This window comes from Oncorhynchus tshawytscha, linkage group LG18 (genome assembly GCF_018296145.1).
Source record: "Oncorhynchus tshawytscha isolate Ot180627B linkage group LG18, Otsh_v2.0, whole genome shotgun sequence".
NCBI lineage: Eukaryota > Metazoa > Chordata > Actinopteri > Salmoniformes > Salmonidae > Oncorhynchus > Oncorhynchus tshawytscha.
Genome location: NC_056446.1, coordinates 28,919,813 through 28,935,007, shown reverse-complemented (window position 1 = coordinate 28,935,007; position 15,195 = coordinate 28,919,813). Strand labels below are relative to the sequence as shown.

Sequence of the window (15,195 nt, the reverse complement as noted above, 5' to 3'; positions counted from 1 at the left end):
CATCATTCTAATTTACACAATTTTTTTCCTTATCGAACGAAGACGTGAGAACAAGTGTCTTCTTTCAAACATGGTAGAATACATTAGAATATTATTGGATATCGTAGAATATAAATAGAATAGAGCAAACATGGTAGAATACATCAGAATAGTATTGCATATCGTAGAATATAAATAGAATAGAGCATATTCAATTAGTCACTTGAAATGACGTATTACTTATTTCGGATTCCACTATTTATAATGTGACAGACACTTTTTATATTGACCTTGGTCTGAGTTTTACTGCTATAAATAAGTTACATCAGGATGCATTTGAAAGTATTTCAGTGCTTACCTAACATGTTATATTTATGAGACAGATACATTAGCACCTTTCCCGACAGGTGGCAGTTTCTATGGTAACAGACACACAGGCAAGATGGCGTTCCTTCACTGGAGTTGCCAGGACGTGGCAAAATGGATAATATCCTTAGGATATCCACATTATACAGTGAGTAAACATATTAAGTTAACAATTAAGTGACTTAGTTACTAATTTATTCACAATGCCAAGTAACTTTCCAGTTTTATTTTAGCTAGCCTAGCATCAGAGTAACTTTATAATAATGTGGCTTAGACAGAAGCAGTCCAGGCGTGGGCTACTTTGGTGATAGAGAGACACTTATTCAACAGCTCTGTCTTTATCCCCCCAGGCCTGTTTCACTGAGAACCTCATCACAGGTAAAAAGCTGATTTATGTAAATTGCTGCTATCTGCCAAGATTAGGAATCACAGACTTTGAGGATATGAAGGTAAGGAGATGGTCCTACAAAGCTTTCAAATTCTACGTTTTTATTTGACTTACTTTTCATTTCGATAGAGTTATTTTTGAATTAAAAAGTCTGAATGGAAAGTAGAAATAGGCTAGACTCCAGTAATCTCTGCACTAAATCTTCCTGGGAGCGCCAACATGAATGTGTGCAGGACTGTTCCAACCCAAATAAGAAAGCATTGGACAATCTTCCCATCTCAGTTGTAGGCTAATTTTTAATGATAGGCCGCACAACATGCTATATCATACACATCCAAATGCAGAAAATCAGATGCAGCACAGATAATAATTCCTATTTCATAGGCCAACTCACCAGGTGATAGCAGCTAAACTGGACCAGGGTTTATATTTCTAATGTGCAAGGTGATGCTCTCATTTATAAATTAATGCTTGTGGGAGTTAGGGTTATCAGCCCTGAACACCCCTGTAATTAGGAGTGGGCAACGAACTGATTATTGCAGATAGAAATACTATGAGTAAAGCTGCCATTTCTTCCTCACTCTACACTCTTAGATTCCAAACAGGTTCTTCGGCAGTCCCCACAGGAGAACCCTTTTGGGTTCCAGGTAGAACCCTCTGTGGAAAGGGTGGAACCTGGAACCAAAAAGGGTTGTTCAACGGGTTCTCCTATGGGGACAGCCGAAGAACCCTTTTAGGTTCTAGATAGCATCTTCTTTTCTAAGAGTGTATACATTTCAGAGGGGCATATCTATTCTAAAATGCAATACATTTCAATCTGAACATTCTACAACGTACCCTACTGAACGTGACACATATATTTTAGTAGCCTATGGTTTGACTCAGCTCCTTCTCCCTGTGTTATACCCCCCTGTAGGCCATCTCTGCCCATGTGCGTGAGCTGCTGGGGACATCAGAGCCGCTGTGGAGCCGCAGCATCGCAGACCCCCCCAGAGACAGCATGGGCCTGTTCCTGGAGAAGAAGAGCAGAACAGGGGACTGGGCCGATTCCTTCACCTACACACAGTTCCTCGACAGGAAACAATGAATGGAATCTGTCCGTCTGATAAAAGAAACATGAATGAATGAGCTGTCTGTCAGTGTGTTGTTTGTAAGATGATGTTAGTTGTGAATGATGAGACAACAATATTCCATGCTATTACAGATGTTGAGACACTATATCAAGACAGTGCTTTGTAAGGCATTTTGTGATTAAATTGGTGTTCTGGGGTGTGCATTTAGTTTTTCAGATGATTTCATTTGTAATAATGTGATTGTGCACTACCTGCTGTGCCAAAGGGTCTAGACCTCCTGACATAGTGTGCATGAAAACAGATAAATATTCTAAGCCAAAGGCCCCTTAAGGCTATGTTCCACTTATGCATGGACCGACAGAGTATGAAGGTTTATTGAATGAAATGAATACTCAATTGGTCCATGAACAGTTGGCACACAGTTTCCTCATTACAATGTCCTTTATTGATTAACTAGGTAATGCAAGGTACAACAACAGGATGTCGTTTTCTGCATCCTAAAATAATGTATTAGACAGAGGAAAACTCAAAAGGCTCTTGAAATTACCACAGATCCCTTCATTCCAACACCTTGGGCACAAGCTGTCTTTATTGATCTGAACCGTGCCTGTATACAGTGTCTGAATGAGGCTGTATTGATCTGCAGTAGAGATCCTCAGTGTAGTGCTGTATTAGATGAAACCCGACACTTTGTGTATTATGAATTGCTGTGGTAAGAGGCAGGAATGTATTTGTTCTGAGGAAGAGTCATATTTCCTGTTAAGAGAACGCACTCAGAGAACACCTGTGTTAAGTGCATTTTCAACGTGAAGAAGTGCAGAAGATGATAAGATGACCTCAGAGGTATCATTCCCAGGCATCTTCATCACGTCTTCATGCCACAATACCATGTTAGCCCGCTGATCTAAAGCCTACACAGCTCAGGTAGCTAACGCAAGTCTTCAGGTCTCAAGCAAGGTTGTAAATCACTGAAGCACCTCCATTACATAAACACATCAGCAATAGCCTGTGGCTAGCCCTGTGCTTTAGCCTGAGGAGTAGGTGCGAGAGGCAAAGCAGGGAGTGCCAAGGCGGTTATAGCCAACCTGTCATTTTCTTGCCAAACACCCTTGTTTGGCATGAGAAGGATGTTGCCTTGTATAATGCAGAAATAGTTAGGTTGAAAGATGCTGAATTTAGCATATAGTACAAGGCTGTTTTTCAATTTGCCAGTACATGATACACATTGTAAGGATATTATATATAGGGTCCTAACCACAGGTGCCTAGGCTACAGTTGCTGTTATTTGTGTGCTTTATTTGTTTGCAGAGCTGCAGCAGATCTATTCTTATTATGAACCAATTAGATTGTGTGTGTGTATGTCTCACTGCATGAAATCATTGAGCTTAATTGGCTTAGTGCTTGCTCATAAATGTGGTGAACTCATAATTATTTGTGATGACAAATAAGATGGTAATTCATTTTTTTATATATATATATTTGCATACTATAGGGATACTGCATTGTCAGATGTGCAGTTGAGTTCTGACTAAATTAATGAAGCAGTAAACTACAGTTTTAAGATTGTGCTGGGAAGCACTGCATCTGTCTGGATAAATGCACAAATGATCCCTAGTGCTGGGGGCACCCTCTATTACCATTCCAGGCACAGCACCTCTATCCACCCGCGAAATGGAGCTGGCTCGGTGGCGGGGAAAGGTTGACAGTAGTCAACGACATCTGTGACGTCCAGACCGGAGGACACATTGGGTCTGGCGGGGTGTCCGTCTGAATTAGGTCGCGTTGAGCCAGCATATCATCCGCGGACCTGCTGACAAAAAGCGATGCAAACATTTGGCTGCTGTAACGCGATCCAAATTCAGCACCCGCCGTCAGTAGACAGCGCCGAATAGATAGCTGCCTGTCTCTTCAAAGGCGTTTTCTCTGCTAAACGGTGCATGCTGGTGGAATGCGCAGAGTCAAGCCACTGTGTTGAAGCTGGAAAGCTGCAAAGCTGCACCCTCAAAGCGACAGCGGGACCCTATTCACCTGCAGTTTTTTTTTAGATAGGCAACTTCCAGTGAGCATTTTCCACGAAGATCAACCAGGGAAGGAAAGCGTTGGAATGTTGCTTTGTATGCTGGTCATGGATTTCTTGAAGGGCATCGGCGGTTTCGAAGGCCATTGTCACAGACTATTGTAGGATCCAGCGCACATTTTTGGGGTCCTGAGTCAAGGAACCCCCATTTACATTGCACAGAATTCTGTCAAAATGCATTGGCGTTCATAACAGCATTTGTTGAAGAATGTACGCGGTACCACCCTAGATCGAACATAACTGATGTTCCGTCTTCAAGGTAAACTTTTACCTATATTTTATAGCCCATTTTATATACCATACATTAATAAACGTTAGCATCTGCATCACATTGCTGTTGAACTCTTTTGGGGAATCGCATTTGAGGAAATTGCATGGGGAGCAGCGGTACGGTTTTTAGTGCAATGAGGATCCCATCCTAATTGCCTCTCTCACGCCGGAGTAGGCTATGTGAAAACGTGAGTAATCTCCTAAATAGTATAGTTGAAAAGCTTTTTATTTTTTATTTAACTAGGCAAGTCAGTTAAGAACTAATTATTATTTACAATGATGGCCTACCCAGACGACGCAGTGCCAATTGTGCGCCGCCCTATGGGACTCCCAATCACGGCCGGATGTGATACAGCCTGGATTCGAACCAGGACGCCTCTTGCACTGAGATGCAGAGCCTTAGACCGCTGCGGCACTCGGTAGCCCCATAACACTATAACACTGCAAGGTCAAAAATTCCCATCATATGATGAGAAAGGCGCGGTCAGATTAAATGTGTATTTATAGAACCCCCTTGCTTGCATGTTGAGGTTTTTATTTTATTTTTCTAGGTAATGTACCCATTATCGTCTTGTCCACTTACAGATGCATGGTGGATCACATCAGATTGAATTAAGATATGAAATGACTGCGCTCGTGCTCGGCATGATATGAGTTCTTATCAGTCCAACCAAGATAACTTGCAGTGCTAAGAGAGAAGAAAATATACCCACGCTTAATTAATGCCATAAACATCCCTTACTAAAATGCAAATGAGGCATTTGTCATTCACTTGTTATGTTGTTATATAGCATATAATAAATTAGCCCGGATTGACTAAAGCAGCCAAATTAATTAAGGACTGGACAAGGTATAGGTTAGTCAAACATATTTATGTTGATACAGGTCTCTGATATGTGAATGTGACCCTAATGAGTTATAAACATGTTTCTTATTGTTGTGTCTGTGTTGGTTATCATCTATCTTATTATTCATGGGAGCCTGAGAAGCACAATTGTGACTAGCACACCATATCCCATGAATGCCTCATTTCACTGATATTTTTTTGCTGACTGCCAGAAAGGCTACAACTTCATCATTGATCACTTTCTATATTCAATATCACACATTAACAATATTAATCACCACATAGCCTTCCCATTAAAGACCATGCTTATGTCTTTCACAAACATGATTCGTAGTCTAAAAAGTGAGAGATGTGCATAGAAAGTAGTATAGTTCCTTCCACCACCAACTCATAAAAAGAGCTGTGGCTTGGGCTTAAGCAGAATGAGCACATCGACCAAACTTACATTGCCTACGCCACAGTAGCTTGCTGAAAGCACAACATATTCAATAGGAAAGGAAACGGTTGGCCTATTGATTATTCGGCCCATAGGATTGGATGTATTTGCCTGGAGAAATAAGCCATTCTCTCTCTAAAAAAAAACAGATGCATTTTTGAATCTTCAGGCCAAAGGGAAAAGGATGGCTCACACCTCAATGAACATTTCAGCTCTGAAAGCAGGTCTATTGATACAGCGGGGCCAGTTCACTCAGCATGCTAAGATGCCCTTCTCCATGGTGAAACTGAACCAGCAACACCCCAGACCTCACAGCCCTTTGGGATCTCATCCACTAGAGAACGTAGCTGGCAGCTCATTACATCCAGGGTTAAGCTAACTTCAGCCAGGTTACATCTTATATCAGTGGGAAGAAAATGGAAGGTATGAAGCATTATTTTATGCCTCCGTGTCTGACGGTGTGTGTGTGTGTGTGTGTGTGTGTGTGAGAGATAGAAAGACCTATAAGATCAGTTTGATTCAGTCACCCCATTCATTCAGCTATCCTAAATGTAATTAACTTTTTCCTCCATCATTCAGAAATCAATAAAGTATGACCACAATGGCCAACAAAACACCAGCAGTTATCCTCTCTGGGATATGTGGGACGGTAGCATCCCTCCTCGCCAACAGCCAGTGAAATTGCAGGGCGCCAAATTCAAAACAACAGAAATCCCATAATTAAAATTCCTCAAACATACAAGTATTTTACACCATTTTAAAGATAAACTTGTTGTAAATCCAGCCACAGTGTCTGATTTTTCAAAAAGGCTTGACGACGAAAACACACCAAACGATTATTTTTGGTCAGTACATAGTCCCAGAAAAACACAGCCATTTTTCCAGCCAAAGAGAAGATCACAGAAATAGAGATAAAATGAATCACTAACCTTTGATGATCTTCATCAGATGACACTCATAGGACTTCATGTTACACAATACATGTATGATTTGTTCAATAAAGTTCATATTTATATCCAAAAATTTCAGTTTACATTGGCGTGTTATGTTCAGTAGTTCCAAAACATCCGGTGATTTTGCAGAGAGCCACATCAATTTACAGAAATACTCATAATAAACATTGCTAAAAGATACAAATGCTATGCATGGAATTTTAGATCCACTTCTCCTTAATGCAACCGCTGTGTCAGATTTTTTAAAAACTTTACGGAAAAAGCAAACCATGCAATAATCTGAGTACGGCGCTCAGACACAAAAACAAGCCGTGCAGATACCCGCCATGTTGTGGAGTCAACAGAAGTCAGAAATAGCATTATAAATATTCACTTACCTTTGATGATCTTCATCAGAATGCACTCCCATGAATCCCAGTTCCACAACAAATGTTTGTTTTGTTCGATAAAGTCCATCATTTATGTCCAAATACCTCCTTTTTGTTCGCGCGTTTAGTACACAATCCAAACTCACAAGGTGCGGGCAAGTCCAGGTGAAAGTTCAGACAAAAAGTAATATTATAGTTCGTAGAAACATGTCAAACAAAGTATAGAATCAATCTTTAGGATGTTTTTTTATCATAAATCTTCAATAATGTTTCAACCGGAGAATTCCTTTGTCTTTAGAAATGCAATGGAACGCAGCTAACTCTCACGTGAGTGTGCGTGATCAGCTCATGCCACTCTGGCAGACCCCTGACTCAATCAGCTCTCATTCCCCCCTCCTTCACAGTAGAAGTCTCAAACAAGGTTCTAAAGACTGTTGAGATCTAGTGGAAGCCTTAGGAAGTGCAATATGACCCCATAGACACTGAATATTTGATATGCAATGACTTAAAAAACTACAAACCTCAGATTTCCCATTTCCTGGTTGGATTTTTTTCTCAGGTTTTTGCCTGTCATATGAGTTCTGTTATGCTCACAGACATCATTCAAACAGTTTTAGAAACTTCAGAGTGTTTTCCATCCAAATCTACCAATAATATGCATATATTAGCAACTGGGACTGAGTAGCAGGCAGTTTACTCTGGGCACCTTATTCATCCAAGCTACTCAATACTGCCCCCCAGTCCCAAATAAGTTATCTATGAACAGGACCAGAGCCCAGAGCCCTATACTACGCACATGGTTTACGGAGTTATTGAGGTAACTTTGGTCAACTCTGAGTTCAACCCTGGATAACCGGTACCACGGAAGTGGCTCACCTTTTAGCCAGGTACATTTCTATGGCAATGAATCCTTCAGAACTAACCTGCTCCCGGGCAGGCTAACACAGGGCTAACTCCATTTATCCTGAATGAAGTGGCTGAGCTGCGATTTGAGGGTAGTGAGGTATAATAACAACTAGAGACTGCCTCCGAGATGCCTGACCTTTGTTGTCAATGTAATCTACTCACATATCTACTCAAATCTACTCACACTCGCATATCAAATCAAATCAAATCAAATCAAATTTTATTTGTCACATACACATGGTTAGCAGATGTTAATGCGAGTGTAGCGAAATGCTTGTGCTTCTAGTTCCGACAATGCAGTAATAACGAGCAAGTAATCTAACTAACAATTCCAAAAAAAACTACTGTCATACACAGTGTAAGGGGATAAAGAATATGTACATAAGGATATATGAATGAGTGACGGTACAGAGCAGCATAGGCAAGATACAGTAGATGATATCGAGTACAGTATATACATATGAGATAAGTATGTAAACCAAGTGGCATAGTTAAAGTGGCTAGTGATACATGTATTACATAAGGATGCAGTCGATGATATAGAGTACAGTATCAACGTATGCATATGAGATGAACAATGTAGGGTAAGTAACATTATATAAGGTAGCATTGTTTAAAGTGGCTAGTGATATATTTACATCATTTCCCATCGATTCCCATGATTAAAGTGGCTGGAGTAGAGTCAGTGTCATTGACAGTGTGTTGGCAGTAGCCACTCAATGTTAGTGGTGGCTGTTTAACAGTCTGATGGCCTTGAGATAGAAGCTGTTTTTCAGTCTCTCGGTCCCAGCTTTGATGCACCTGTACTGACCTCGCCTTCTGGATGGCAGCGGGGTGAACAGGCAGTGGCTCGGGTGGTTGATGTCCTTGATGATCTTTGTGGCCTTCCTGTAGCATCGGGTGGTGTAGGTGTCCTGGAGGGCAGGTAGTTTGCCCCGGGTGATGCGTTGTGCAGACCTCACTACCCTCTGGAGAGCCTTACGGTTGAGGGCGGTGCAGTTGCCATACCAGGCGGTGATACAGCCCGCCAGGATGCTCTCGATTGTGCATCTGTAGAAGTTTGTGAGTGCTTTTGGTGACAAGCCGAATTTCTTCAGCCTCCTGAGGTTGAAGAGGCGCTGCTGCGCCTTCCTCACGATGCTGTCTGTGTGAGTGGACCAATTCAGTTTGTCTGTGATGTGTATGCCGAGGAACTTAAAACTTGCTACCCTCTCCACTACTGTTCCATCGATGTGGATGGGGGGTGTTCCCTCTGCTGTTTCCTGAAGTCCACAATCATCTCCTTAGTTTTGTTGACGTTGAGTGTGAGGTTATTTTCCTGACACCACACTCCGAGGGCCCTCACCTCCTCCCTGTAGGCCGTCTCGTCGTTGTTGGTAATCAAGCCTACCACTGTTGTGTCGTCCGCAAACTTGATGATTGAGTTGGAGGCGTGCATGGCCACGCAGTCGTGGGTGAACAGGGAGTACAGGAGAGGGCTCAGAACACACCCTTGTGGGGCCCCAGTGTTGAGGATCAGCGGGGAGGAGATGTTGTTGCCTACCCTCACCACCTGGGGGCGGCCCGTCAGGAAGTCCAGTACCCAGTTGCACAGGGCGGGGTCGAGACCCAGGGTCTCGAGCTTGATGACGAGCTTGGAGGGTACTATGGTGTTGAATGCCGAGCTGTAGTCGATGAACAGCATTCTCACATAGGTATTCCTCTTGTCCAGATGGGTTAGGGCAGTGTGCAGTGTGGTTGAGATTGCATCGTCTGTGGACCTATTTGGGCGGTAAGCAAATTGGAGTGGGTCAAGGGTGTCAGGTAGGGTGGAGGTGATATGGTCCTTGACTAGTCTCTCAAAGCACTTCATGATGACGGATGTGAGTGCTACGGGGCGGTAGTCGTTTAGCTCAGTTACCTTAGCTTTCTTGGGAACAGGAACAATGGTGGCCCTCTTGAAGCATGTGGGAACAGCAGACTGGTATAGGGATTGATTGAATATGTCCGTAAACACACCGGCCAGCTGGTCTGCGCATGCTCTGAGGGCGCGGCTGGGGATGCCGTCTGGGCCTGCAGCCTTGCGAGGGTTAACACGTTTAAATGTCTTACTCACTTCGGCTGCAGTGAAGGAGAGACCGCATGTTTCCGTTGCAGGCCGTGTCAGTGGCACTGTATTGTCCTCAAAGCGGGCAAAAAGTTATTTAGTCTGCCTGGGAGCAAGACATCCTGGTCCGTGACTGGGCTGGGTTTCTTCCTGTAGTCCGTGATTGACTGTAGACCCTGCCACATACCTCTTGTGTCTGAGCCGTTGAATTGAGATTCTACTTTGTCTCTGTACTGGCGCTTAGCTTGTTTGATAGCCTTGCGGAGGGAATAGCTGCACTGTTTGTATTCAGCCATGTTACCAGACACCTTGCCCTGATTAAAAGCAGTGGTTCGTGCCTTCAGTTTCACACGAATGCTGCCATCAATCCACGGTTTCTGGTTAGGGAATGTTTTAATCGTTGCTATGGGAACGACATCTTCAACGCATGTTCTAATGAACTCGCACACCGTATCAGCGTATTCGTCAATGTTGTTGTCTGACGCAATACGAAACATCTCCCAGTCCACGTGATGGAAGCAGTCTTGGAGTGTGGAGTCAGCTTGGTCGGACCAGCGTTGGACAGACCTCAGCGTGGGAGCTTCTTGTTTTAGTTTCTGTCTGTAGGCAGGGATCAACAAAATGGAGTCGTGGTCAGCTTTTCCGAAAGGGGGCGGGGCAGGGCCTTATATGCGTCGCGGAAGTTAGAGTAACAATGATCCAGGGTCTTTCCACCCCTGGTTGCGCAATCGATATGCTGATAAAATTTAGGGAGTCTTGTTTTCAGATTAGCCTTGTTAAAATCCCCAGCTACAATGAATGCAGCCTCCGGATAAATCGTTTCCAGTTTGCAGAGAGTTAAATAAAGTTCGTTCAGAGCCATCGATGTGTCTGCTTGGGGGGATATATACGGCTGTGATTATAATCGAAGAGAATTCTCTTGGTAGATAATGCGGTCTACATTTGATTGTGAGGAATTCTAAATCAGGTGAACAGAAGGATTTGAGTTCCTGTATGTTTCTTTCATCACACCATGTCACGTTGGCCATAAGACATACGCCCCTGCCCCTCTTCTTACCAGAAAGATGTTTGTTTCTGTCGGCGCGATGCGTGGAGAAACCCGCTGGCTGCACCGCTTCGGATTGCGTCTCTCCAGTTAGCCATGTTTCCGTGAAGCAGAGAACGTTACAGTCTCTGATGTCCCTCTGGAATGCTACCCTTGCTCGGATTTCATCAACCTTGTTGTCAAGAGACTGGACATTGGCAAGAAGAATGCTAGGGAGTGGTGCACGATGTGCCCGTCTCCGGAGTCTGACCAGAAGACCGCTTCGTTTCCCTCTTTTTCTGAGTCGTTTTTTTTTTTTGGTCGCTGCATGTGATCCACTCGGTTACACTGGTTGTAAGGCAGAACACAGGATCCGCGTCGCGAAAAACATATTCTTGGTCGTACTGATGGTGAGTTGACGCTGATCTTATATTCAGTAGTTCTTGTCAGCTGTATGTAAAGAAACCTAAGATGACCTGGGGTACTAGTGTAAGAAATAACACGTAAAAAAACAAAAAACTGCATAGTTTCCTAGGAACGCGAAGCGAGGCGGCCATCTCTGTCGGCGCCGGAAGTACAAGTACAATGCTGTTTCGTGGTTGCTGCCATCTTTCTTACTGGGATTACTCCGCCTGCACTCTAGCGAACATGCCCTGAGACTCTGACAGAGCACGCGGACAGCTGAACAAGCCAACCGGAACATACCCTGGCTAGCTGGGGTCATGACATCAGAGCATGAATATAAAATGTTAATATCTTCAGTTGTGAGTGATGAGGGAAAAAATTGGCCTCAGCGACAATAATTTGAATAATTCAATGCAGGTTTTGTGTACAAAGGTGATGACTAAAGTGTCTTATTAGGAATGTTCAAATTTTACTTCTTTATGGGGCCTTCAATGGGAATTGTCTTTCTCGGCCGTGATTCAGATAAACTGCAATACCGAAACAATACTGTGGGTGCAGTCAAAGCGTGCTTCCAGACCCGAGTCCTGGCCCCTTGTTTGAGTACCAATGAAATCAGATCCCCTCCATCTGGCAATGATTGCATTATCATCCTCTTCATTTGAGGAATACCTATCACATTAGACATTTATCAATTGGGAATGCATTTGAAACTTCACACACAGTAAAACTTGTTTGTGCCTTAATACAATGTTGTATTGATAGGAGTGAGGGAAAAAGGTGCTGGTGCATTGATCAGCACACCAAAGACGGCATTAACGATAAGTAATAAAATGAAGACGACACTTCAAAAAGCCTATATCACACCTAGTTGCTGAATTTGCAAGACAACTTCTCTCATTTTGATTTCGGCACAAATACAAAAAATGTGGCACTGACTCGCTTATTTCAATGAAGAGTTGAGTTAGACTATTTATGTGCGACCTGCACACGCAGTTACAAGACTGCTATAGTTAGTGTTAGGCGGACAAGCAATATCCACTGTCGTAGTATGATTAAAGCCTGAGCTGGAATGTGAAGCTAACTGAAGCTGACTAACTTTAGAAAACCCAGAGTAGATCTAGCTTCAATCGTAGTATACCTCTCTGCAATAGTAGCATTGGAATCCAAAAGGTCAATAAAATAGTACTGTCTCTATGCAGTATAAGGTTGTCTGAGAACGAACCTTTAAATACATGCCAGCCCAAAGTGTTGTTTAGGTGTTGCCATGGTATTGAGAATGTCACCTAAGAGCTGCCAACCTTAATCGCGTTGGCATTAAGGTTGGCAGACACACTGATATAAATTGCTATTTCAACAAACACACAGTCTCTGTTTCACAAACCCGTAGGCACACACACACTCACTCACTCACTCACTCACTCACTCACTCACTCACTCACTCACTCACTCACTCGCACGCACGCACGCATTCAGGCACACGCGCAGGATGATGTGTTCAGGTCTGACCTACTTAAACCATTTAAACCCAACCTGACAGTTTAATTAAGGAATGTTTTTAATCAAACTATCTAATGTGTTGAACAATTCCCTCCAGGTCAACAAATCGGAAAGTGTTTATATCAGCATAAGGATATTTGGAATGCTACCATGGCCTTAATCTGTTACTCCTTGTGAAATATACAAAAGGGAAAACAAATAAACATAAATATAGGTTGTATTTATAATGGTGTTTGTTCTTCACTGGTTGCCCTTTTCCAAAATTTTAGGTCTGGAATTTTGATCTTGACTGAAGATTTTAATGTTGAGGTTAGTATCTTGTATAAGTCTCTCTCTCTCCCCCCTCTCTCTTTCTCTCCCCCTCTCTCTCCCCCAGCCTAGCAGCAGAGTGTGATGATGCAGTAGCTTTCTCTACATGAGCCCCAGCATACGTTACACCATCTGAAAACAGATCCCTCGTGACCTGACTGGGCCTGCTGCAGAAGGAAGTGTGTGTGTGTGTGTGTGTGTGTGTGGGTGTGTATGCATGGGTATGATGCTGCATAAGGCTTTTTTATGGGCAATCACTGCCCCAGGGAAAGCATACAGTAGATATCCTCTACTAAAACAATGGTATGCTGCTGCTGCCTCTGAGTGTCTTTGTATAGCTGGAGGTTGTCTAGCAAACTGCTTTCAATTAGGAACATGTGTTAGAGGGTGTGTGCGTATGCGTGCGTGTTTGTGTGTCTCTTCACAGTCCGTGTTGTGCCGTGAGGTGTTTTTTAAATCTGATTTTACTGCTCGATTGAGTTACTTGATGTGGAAGAGAGTTTCATGTAGTCATTGCTCTGACTTGGGGACAGTGAAGAGACCCCTGGTGGCATGTCTTGTGGGGTATGTATGGGTGTCTGAGCTGTGTGTTTTCTGTGCTTTCGACACATCCATACCTCTCACAAAGACAAGTAGTGATCATTTGTGTGTGTGTGTGTGTGTGTTCTCTATGTTTTCTAAGGGTTAACATTCTACGATTGAGTAGATTATTCATTCAATAATTGATTATCAAGTTATATGTTCATTTAGTTGATGATTGTGGCTTACTATGCAAATTGCTGTGTAGAAACCCCAACGTAAAGGATCGGCGTCCCGTCAGCGGGACAGTTGTAAATCATGCAGCGACTTTTGTCACCATCACAGATTTTAGAGAAACAACAAATGTCGGTACATACAAGTGTCTTATATTGGCTGAAAGCTTAAATTCTTGTTAATATAACTGCACTGTCCAATTTACAGTAGCTATTAATGCGAAAAAATGCCATGCTATTGTTTGAGGAGAGCTCCTAACAACAAACACTTTTTTCACCACAATAGGTTTGATAAATTCACATCTGAAGGTGAAATGTGTACTTACATTCTGAAATCTTGCTCTGATTTATAATCCAAAGGGTCCCAGAGATAACATGAAGTGTCGTTTTGTTAGATGAAATCCTATTTCATGTCCTAAAAAGGTCCATATAGCATGCACGATCGATTTTATATTTCCACTCGTTCAATTTGCAAAGAAAGGAATCTGTGAAAATCTCACCCTAAATGTTGTTTCAACCAGTCAAATCACGTTCGTATGTATTCCTCAGAGATCCTAGAACATAACGAGACTTCACTATATCATTAGGAGTGTAGTATATCCTATAGGACACCATATTTGGTCAGAGAGCGACGCCTTCCTAGCATCACGGGTGGTCTTCATTTTATCGACTGTATCTTTGTCAAATAAGCACTAATCGGGGTCAAATAAAGCTAGCTAGATAGCCAATGAGCTGGGCTCTATGGGAATATCCGTGTCTGTCGCAAAATGTGGTGCTAACCTTTTGCAACAGCATGCCTTTTCCTTTTGGACAAAAATGATAAGAATATTCAGTTAGGAAGTTATGAAAACTGGTTATATTGCAAATGTTGAACTTATAATAGGGCTACTAATACTGGAAAAGCTAAATCAGAGTCCAGGTATACAGATTTGACTGTAAAAAAAATGTAATATGAATGCCAATGTCTCCTTTACGATTTGCCCAAATGTACCTGTGTGACTTCACACTAAATGTTATGTCGTTCGCTCATGCTTCAAGTTATCCGGCTGCACATACACTGCTGCCATCTTGTGGACACCATCATAATTACAACCAGAGTCATGGCTAGAACGGGGACCTTTCTCTTGCATTTCAAAGATGGTGATAGGAAAAAAACGGTTGTTTTTTTCTTTGTATTTCCTTCTACCAGATCTCTTGTGGTATAGTGTTTCCTTTCAAATGGTACCAAGAATATGCATATCCATGCTTCAGGGTCTGAGTTACAGGCAAATAGTTAGGCAGGTAGTATGTCATTTTAGGCGAAAATTGAAAAAAAGGGACTATCCCTAAGAAGTTTTAAAGGCAAAATTAGGTAGACAGGCTCTGACATGGATTTCCTGCTGCTCCCCATGTCTCGGCAATGGGGTTGTCCCGTTTTCCTTACAAAACGAATTTAGCAGGGATTACTGTCGTAACCATT

At 42.6% G+C, this 15,195-nt stretch overlaps 2 protein-coding genes across 2 annotated transcripts in view; both read left to right on the top strand.

The window, feature by feature from the left end:
• The first annotated feature begins 39 nt into the window (after positions 1-39).
• On the top strand, positions 40-2,009 carry LOC112218110 (sterile alpha motif domain-containing protein 15). Its single transcript, XM_024378707.2, has 3 exons — positions 40-493; positions 696-794; positions 1,650-2,009. Exons 1-3 carry the CDS (start codon positions 422-424, stop codon positions 1,818-1,820), a joined length of 342 nt encoding a protein of 113 aa, XP_024234475.1. The 5' UTR covers positions 40-421; the 3' UTR covers positions 1,821-2,009.
• Positions 2,010-3,420: 1,411 nt separating this feature from the next.
• LOC112217830 (leucine-rich repeat and fibronectin type-III domain-containing protein 5-like) overlaps positions 3,421-15,195 on the top strand; it is a 30,554-nt gene continuing 18,779 nt past the window's right edge. The window contains exon 1 of the mRNA XM_024378407.2: positions 3,421-4,142. The gene's annotated coding sequence lies outside the window, so the exon portion shown is untranslated. The remainder of the gene's footprint in view (positions 4,143-15,195) is intronic.

What these genes read in the sequence shown, in the direction of transcription:
- LOC112218110 (XM_024378707.2), top strand. Translation starts at nt 422, where the DNA reads ATGGCGTTCCTTCACTGGAGTTGCCAGGACGTGGCAAAATGGATAATA. An exon ending in TAGGATATCCACATTATACA is followed by an intron (nt 494 to 695) that starts GTGAGTAAACAT and finishes TTATCCCCCCAG; the next exon opens with GCCTGTTTCACTGAGAACCT. An exon ending in CAGACTTTGAGGATATGAAG is followed by an intron (nt 795 to 1,649) that starts GTAAGGAGATGG and finishes ACCCCCCTGTAG; the next exon opens with GCCATCTCTGCCCATGTGCG.